The sequence below is a fragment of the Zonotrichia albicollis genome, chromosome 1 (assembly GCF_047830755.1).
Source record: "Zonotrichia albicollis isolate bZonAlb1 chromosome 1, bZonAlb1.hap1, whole genome shotgun sequence".
NCBI classification, from domain to species: Eukaryota; Metazoa; Chordata; class Aves; order Passeriformes; family Passerellidae; genus Zonotrichia; species Zonotrichia albicollis.
In genome coordinates, this window is record NC_133819.1 from 3,663,569 (window position 1) to 3,672,346 (window position 8,778).

Here is an 8,778-nt window from a genome sequence, read left to right on the forward strand (position 1 = left end):
CCAAAAAGAGAGATAAAATGTGGGAAATTAATCAGTAGGGAATTCTCCAAGCCTGACAGAAGGCTCACACAGTGTGTGCAAACCTTGAGATGAGAAATGCTGACTGGGAAATGGCATGGAATAGCACAGACATTGCTGAGAGAGAAATGGAACCAGAAACAAGCTTCAAATAAGACTGGATACTTTAGAGAAATAGAGCTATGAAAGATGCATTGCAGTGAGACCCATGAGGGGTAATTTTATATGATTGGCTTTCAGGCATTTTCAGCATAGTGTGGCTAAAGCTGATAGGCCAAGAAACACTTTATAATGTATTGCAATTAGGAAATAATTAGCTTCTGATTGTGATGGTGCGAACGATAACATCTGTATTGTCTCACCCTTCACATGAGACTGAAAATGGAATAAAATTTTTTAAAACACCTCTCAGTTGCCCCAGCTCTGGGTCAGAAAAGGGAATAATCTGACAATAAAGTTCTTGGTGAGTATTGAAATGCTGTGTTAGTCAGGCTGCAGGGCATGATTTTTACAATGTAAAGCTACTGAACATTTTAATTTTTTCCTAGAGTTACCTGAGGTGCATCCCAGGAGTGACTGTACAACCAATCCAGGGAAATGGAAGACGGCAGCTAGGGAATGTCAAGAGCTCAAAGGTGCTGCTGTGTTAAGTGAAGGAAGCAGGACACAAAAAAGCAACCTGTCATGGTGACTTCTGATTCCCATTTTAGCTAAATATTCCCAAGTGAGGAAACTGTGCTAGAATGCACTTTGTCTACACTGGGAGAGGGTTTTTTGAAGTGGCATTTATACACTTTATATGAAGATACCAAAAGCATTGTGGTGCCTCAAGTTATGAGTGAACTGTTTTATTGCATTTCCAATGATAATAAATACCAGAAGTGTAATTTCCATCTGCTGTGCCAAATATAAATGGAAATGCAGATGGAAATGGGCATGCAAGGACACTTGCACATGGTGCCAGGTGTTCCCTCACCTTGTTCTGTTTGTACAGGGAGTGCAGGTGCAGGACATTCCTGAGCTCATTCCTGTTGTTGATGCTGAGTGCAGAGCGGGGAAGCTCCCGGTCCATGGTGCTGATGGTTTTCTTCAAACCCTGAGGAGGAAAAGTGTCAGAGGCCAAAGCTTTTACTCTGGGTTTTTGGTGGGTGTGACATGAAACTTGTGGATGGCAGTAACCAGGAAATCCTCAGAACCTGTGCTGTAATGGTACAACCTTGAATTATAGCAGCCCATGGATGTGAGAATCATTGAGGTGGCTACGTGAGATGGAAATTGCTGAACAGAGAAAAACAAAAACCTCTATGCAGGTGACCTCAGCTGCTAAACAGCCTCCTAAGACTGATGGTCTGTATGAAATGCCCTGAGCTGAAGTTATTCCAGCCAGCCTCAGGCTGAAAATTGTGGGAACCCAGAACATCCCTCTGGCTGTCCTGGATGGCCAAGACCCCTGCCAGGGGACTCAGAGACCCTGGCACAGAGCCCAAAACCCCTGTGGGTTTGATTATGACCCGTGGAGCAAATTACCAACCCTATAGGAAGACCAGCAAGCAACAACAGTTTATGCAGAATGATAGTGAATTTATCACGGAGTGGAAAAGTAGATTTTGGGGTTTTTAGAATGGGTGTTCAGGGGACAAGATGGAGGGATCTGGGCATGTCCAGCCTTTCTCCTTCTTCTTCTTCTTGGCCTCCATCTTCTGCTGTGATGTTGGCACTTTTAGATTGGTTTAGAGTAGGAGCTCACTGTCTAACATAGGTGATAGGTATTGGAAAGTAATTGTAAATATTGTACATGTAGATTTAGTATAAAGACATAACACTGCCCCAGGGGCAGGCAGAGTGCCTGGGACTGTCCTGCTGGATGGACAGTTCTGTTCTCGGCAGGGCAGGAGAAAATTTTTTCATAGATAAGGAAAAATAAACAACCTTGAGACCAAGAAATGAGGAACTCTGACTCATTCAAGTGCCCACGCTGGGAAAAGAGACTTTTAACATTCCTGGGGTCACAGTGACCCAAAAGATCCCGAGAGGAAATCAGTCAGATCTCCGTGGCATCAGCTGGTTTGGGATCTTCAACTTTCAGTCTGTGGTCAGCACCCATGGGAACCTCGAAGATAAAACCCAGGAGCATCTCACTTTCTGGGGGGAGACACTGATTTATTGTGAGTCAGATCCAAAATAATTTGAGTGGTACAACACCAGGCTACTATTTTGAGAAAGCCCTGATTCCTTCTGTGGAGGGTTATTGTCACAACAAAGGATTTCTTCTTCTGCTGACAGAGCGTCTGGCTCGGATTTATGAAATTGAGGGCAAGGTGTGGTAAATAAAGGATCATCATCCCTGTAGGCTCTGATGTGCATAAAAGATCTGGGGGGAGCAGAAGCACAAAGGATTATCAATGCCCCTTGTTTTGAAAATGTGAATTTGGAGCAAAATGCAAAACATGAGACTGAGGTTTGTGTAACACTTAATGGGACAGTGGCAGCTTAATTTCTGACATAACTCCTTCCTGACACAGGGGATCCAACATCAGCAATATTTCCTAAGGATTGAACATAAATACAAAGTAATAGGTGCTGCTACATGGAAATGTGAAGGTGGTTTCCAGTCTGCTCAAGCCCACACTCCCCACATGCTTGTGTAGTCCAAAATTCACTTTATAGTATTACATTTGTGACAGGTACAATGGGTTCTTTCCTCCCCTTATCTCAATTCCTTTCCCAACCAGCAAAAAAATGGGGCTTCTGCTGAGTTATTACTGAAAACTGGGGGGGAATGCATGTTACCAGATTCTCTAAAACTGTAACATTTTGCCTTTAAAAAATAATTTAAATAATATTAAAATTATATAAAATATAAATATATTTATATATTATTTTTATATCTATTTATATATTTATATATACATATATACATTCCTATATTATAAATATATGTTTCTATATTATAAATATATATATTTCTATATCATAAATATATATATATTATGGCTATGATAGATATATATGATCTATTTATATATAGATATATTATATAAAATTATATAAAATAATTATAATTAATATAATATGGTATAATATAATATAATATAATATAATATAATATAATATAATATAATATAATATAATATAATCTGGTATAAGTATAGAATATATTTATATATAAATGAATAGAATATATTATATATAAATAAATTTATATTATATTATATTATATTATATTATATTATATTATATTATCTTAATAATTGTATTACATATTTTATATTTTTAAATAAAATTATATAAAAATAATTTTAATTTTTTTTTTAAATTAGGCTTTGTATGCCTCTTGCAAACACAAGGACAACAGCAAAACAGGCAATTAACGATGGAAAAAAAGAAAAGAAAATTTAATTTTTTTTTTTAACCCAAAAACCTGCAAACAACACGAAAAACCAAACTGAAAGTGCGTTTCTCGATTTAATTCCCAGTCTCGCAGGCGTGCGCGGGTAAGGATGGGCTTCCCCCGAGCAGGAGGAAGCAGCTCCATCCCCGGCAATACAAGGGCACTGTGGGAGATGTAGTCCAGCCGCTCACCCCGGAGCCTCCCCCGTTGCCACCCAGCTGATTTCGGTCCGGATAAACCCCCGAGCATCCCTGAATTCTCCTTTTCCCGGAGCATCCCTGAATCCCCTTTTTCCCGGAGCATCACCGAATCCTCCTTCTCCCCTTTTCCATCCCCAGCGGGGCTCACCGGGCAGGAAAAGCACACGAGTTTACCTTTCTACTGAGAAACTCTCTCACCAGTGATGCGGCCACTTCTTGCACCAAGGCGTTGTCCATGTTTTAAGGCGAAAGAGGCGGATTTTGGGTGCGGGACGGAGCCCGCGGGGAGGCGGCGCTGGGGACCGCGGCATGGGAGACGGGGAAACACGGAGCGCTCCTCCCACGGCACAGAGGGAGGGATGGATGGAGGGAGGGAGGGATGGAGGCGGGGGAATTTGGGATGGAGGGAAGTTGTAGGGAACGGGGAAAAAAAAAAAACAAACTGGAAAAAAAAAAACAAAAAACCAAAAACAAACCAATAAAATCAAAACCAAAACATAAACAAAACACAAATAACCCTCTCTCCCAAAAAACCCACGCATAAAAACGCACAGAAAAACCACCAAAAAACCCACACCAAATAAAACCACAAATAACAACAAGAGCCCAACAAAAACCCACACCCCCCAAAAAAAAACAAAAGGAAAAAAAACAAAAAAAACCCAAAACACAATCAAAACACAAACAACCCTCCCTCCCAAAAAACCCACGCATAAAAACCCACAGAAAAACCACCAAAAAACCCACACCAAAAAAACCCCACAAAAAACAGCAACAAGAACCCAACAAAACCCCACACCCCCCAAAAAAACCAAAAAAGAAAACAAACCCAAAAAAACCCAAACAAAACACAAACAAAACACAAACAACCCTCCCCCCCAAAAAAACCCCACACATAAACCCCCCCCAAAAAAACACAAAAAAACCCAAACAAAAACCACAACAAAAAATCCAAAACCCCCCAAAAACCGACAAAAAACGCCCACAGAAAAAAACCAGAAATAACTCCCCCAAAAACCACATCAAAAAACCAGAAAACATCTCAAAAAAGCAAAAAAACCAAAAAACACCACACCAAAAAAACCACAACCCCCCCCAAAAAAACCAAAAGAAACCCAAAACCCCTTCAAAAAAACCACCAAAAAAAATCAAAAACCCAAGCCCCCCCCAAAAAACACCAAAAAACCAAAAGAAACCCCAAACCCCAAAAAACACACAAAAAAAGACCAAAAAAAGACAAAAAAAACCCCCAAAACACCGATGAAAAAACCCAAACACAAACAATCGCCCCCAAAAAACACAGAAAAAATTTTAAAAAGCCCAAAAAAATCCCACACCAAAAAAAACCAAAAAAAGAAAAAACAAACAAACAAACAAACAAACAAACTAAAAAAACCCTAAAAAACCAAAACTACAAAAAAATCCACACCCCCAAAAAAGCACCAAAAAAAACCAACAATAAAACCCAAAACCCCCAAAATGGCAACAAAAACGCAAGCAAGGCTTAAATCTGAAATAAAATAATTAAATGATAAATTATGTTGTAAATGACAAATATATTTACTGGTTTTCATATTTATGTGTTGAGTTTTGTTCTGCAAGTCATAATTGTGAAAAATAGGATTCACTGCTTAGGATTTTGAAATTATTTTTATTATTAAAAATATTATTTTGAAATTATTTTTATTAAAATATTATTTTTAATAATAATTAATAAAATATTAATATTGATATTATAAATAATAATAATAATAATAATAATAATAATAATAATAATAATAATAATAATAATAATAATAATAATAGTAGTAGCAATAATAATAGCATTAATAATCACATTATTAATAACATTATTATTAGAGAATATTTCCAGTACTGATGTGCTCCTGGCCAAGAGCCAAAGAACACACCTGGCTCTACAGACACTGTTATTTTATGTTGTTACGTCACTAACATCCTTAGATATTCATGTGTTTCATGCATTATTCAAACATTCTTTGGAACTTTCTGATATTTTGGGAACCCCTTTTTTCACTTGTCCCACTCAGGTTTATCTGCATGACATCCTGGGTGTCAGGTCAATATATTTTATTTCTTCTTGTGCCTCCATCCTGCTGTTTCACATCCTCTGATAAGATTTTAGTGACCTCCTGAATTTTAACATGGTATTCTCTAATTGGCCTCTGGTGCTCTGGTTTGTGTCAGGATTACCTTATCACTTGGACAGGTTGGTCAATGTGGGATCTCAGCACCTCAGGACTGAGGTGCTGAGCCACCGAGACCACCCTTGGGGGGCTCGGGAGTCCTGGAATGTTGCCAGAAGTGTCTGGTGGCTGGACTTTGGTCCTACACAGGAGACGACACCTGTGTGAGGATAGGAGGGTTTCACCGGGGTGAATGGTGAAGGGATTGGTTAATTAGAGAGTGAAACACAGGGTTTAGGATTTCTGTACAGGGGGGTTTAGAGAAGTAAGATGGAGGAATTGGGGCGTGTCCTGTCCTTCTTCTTCTTCTTCTTCTCCTCCATCTTCTGTGGTGATGGTGGCACTTTGGGATTGGTCATTACTAAAAGTGCACTGGTTAATAAGGGTGAAAGGTATTGGGGAAAAATGATAAATATTGTACACGTAACTTTGGGTATAAAGATAGGTGACCGCCCGGAGGGGAGGGGAGTGTGCTCATGGCTGGCTGCTGAGCAGAGCTCTGTCGGGCCGAGAGAAAATCTTTTAGATAAACAATTAATAAACACCGAGCCCGAGAAAAGAACTGAAGCCTCTTCTCATCCTTTGGAACGCGGGCTGCCCCAAGGCCACCCTGGGCCTTTCCAGGCCACCCAAACAGCCGAAAACCAGACAGGTCAATGTTTCACTGGTTTTAGTTACACAAAAACCTTTTCTTATTTTTTTATTCCTTATGTTTTGCTAAGGCCTGTAACACAATAAATTCATAATTTCCATAATTCCATCATTTCCATAGTTATTATATTCATTACACTACTGTTTCTATGAGCAATACAGTGCAGTCTTAAGCTGATAGATTATATTATACTAACACCCATCTAAAAGGAGTTATATTTGATACTATTTCTAAATACTTAAAATCACTAACAACATGCATAAGCTAATACATAAATGCAAAAACCAATATTATGTGGTCATTTTTCACATAATTGATGACAAAAATCCTTATATAGTTAGGATTTTTTATTTGTATTTATTTATTATTTCATTTTTAATGATAAAAATAATAAAATATATATTATTTATTTTATTGATATATAAAATCATTATTATTTGTATTATTTATTTATATCAAAAATAATAACTATTACAAATAATAATTTGTAATTTCTGCTTTTCGTTATAGATACATATTATAACATTGGCTTTTTTGCAAATATCAAAACAGATTTTATGTGTCTCATTAAAGTAACTTTGTTATAATGATATAGTTTTTATTTTTGTTGTTAATTAAGTTTAGACATAGTAGTGAAATAGCTGATATGTGTTATAGATATATATATTATAATATTGTTTTTTCAATATTATTATAATATAATTATAATAATATAATTGTAATAATTATTACAAATAATCATGTGTAATTACTGTTTTTTTGTTATAGATACATATAATATTGACTTTTGGTAAATATTAAAATGGATTTTATTTGTGTAGTGTTAAAGTAACTTTCTTATAAACATATAGTTTTTATTTCTCTTGTTTATTAAAGTTAAACATAGTGAAATAGCTGATATAAGTATGTGTTATAGATATATATTATAATTTTTTTTTTGCAAATGTTATAATATAATTATAATTATTATTACAAATAATAATTTGTAATTACTGCTTTGCCTTATAGATACATATTATAATTTTGGCTTTTTTGCAAATATTTAAATGGATCTCATTGTGTAGTGTTAAAGTAATGTTTTTATGAAGATATAGTTTTTATTTCACTTGTTTATTAAAGTTGGACATAGTATTGAAGTAGCTGATATAAGTATGTGTTATAGATACATATTAAAATATTGGCTTTTTGCAAATATTGTAATATAATTATAATAATTATAATAATTATTACAAATAATAATTTGCAATTACTGCTTTTCATTATAGATACATATTATAATATTGGCTTTTTGTAAATATTAAAATAGATTTTATATGTGTAATGTTAAAGTAACTTTGTTATACTGTTTTCATTTCTGTTGTTTAACTTTTAACCATGTGTGTGCCTTTAGTAAAGTAGTGCTCTATGAGTAAAGCTGCATAAAACGAAAAAAAGAAAAGAAAAAAAAATTGCAGCTGCTAAGTAAAGCTGAATTTCTCACACTGGCACTGTCTGGGATGGGAGTTTCATCAGCTGAGCCTTTCCTTTTAGGTTAAACCTGCATCAGGCAGTGATTTAATGTGGTCAAGGCTGAGATTGTGGTGCCACTTTTCAGCCAGGGGAGCTGATTAAAGTACCCTGTGCCCCTGGGGTTGAGATTCCACAGCCTGGCCACTCTCTTCCAAAATCTGGCCCCTCTTGTGTGGGTCATTTTCCCTGTCTGTTCCAAACTCGCCCTGCTGTGGCTCCTGCTGTTCTGTCTCACCCCTGAACTGAGCCCTCCAATGGGAGTGTTTTACTCTGGGTTTTACTTCCCCCACATTCAATACTTGCACACAGCCTGCAAAGCCTTCCCAAGTCTTTTATTTCACTTTTTTTTTCAATTAATCATGAACAGACTCCATCCAAATCCCTCTGATGAACAGAGGATCAGGCAGAGTTTGAGGTTTTATAGTGGATGCTGCTCCAGCATCATGTCAGGCTCAGGTTCTCACTGTAGTGTACCTGACCTGCCTTGCTGTGTCCCTTCAGAGCTCCCCAAATAATTCCAGGTGTGTTGTTAAGCTCAATAACTTTTCTTAGTTACATTTCAGAATATAGTAAGTGTTCCCAGTGTTGTTTCATTTATCTCAGGGCTGTGGCCCACTTCCTACAGCCTCCAGCCCTGCAGGCTCCATCCCTGTGCTGGGAAGGACCTTCTGGAGGCCAAATTGTGCAGATTTTCATTAGAACTGAGTCTGCTGCCAAATTAAGCTGAGTCTGAGGTGTTCAGTTTTCTGCAGAGCTGCTGTGGTGGATTATAGGCTTGGTGTTAACCACCTTCATGACTTTTGG

General features: G+C 37.0%; 1 protein-coding gene across 3 annotated transcripts in view; it reads right to left on the reverse strand.

Annotated features, from left to right (window-relative positions):
* The window catches only part of MINDY4 (MINDY lysine 48 deubiquitinase 4), a 79,256-nt gene extending 75,270 nt beyond the window's left edge, over positions 1–3,986 (reverse strand). Inside the window, exons 1-2 of one of the 3 annotated variants that reach the window (XM_026796092.2) lie at positions 3,808–3,986; positions 995–1,114 (exon numbers count right to left, since the gene is read on the reverse strand). In XM_026796092.2, coding sequence (XP_026651893.2) covers positions 995–1,114; positions 3,808–3,846 — 159 coding nt within the window. In that variant the 5' untranslated portion in view covers positions 3,847–3,986. Of the gene's footprint in view, positions 1–994; positions 1,115–3,783 lie in introns of all 3 variants that reach the window. The other 2 variants (XM_026796091.2, XM_005491435.4) reach the window with 2 other exon arrangements.
* Between the last annotated feature and the right edge of the window lie 4,792 nt (positions 3,987–8,778).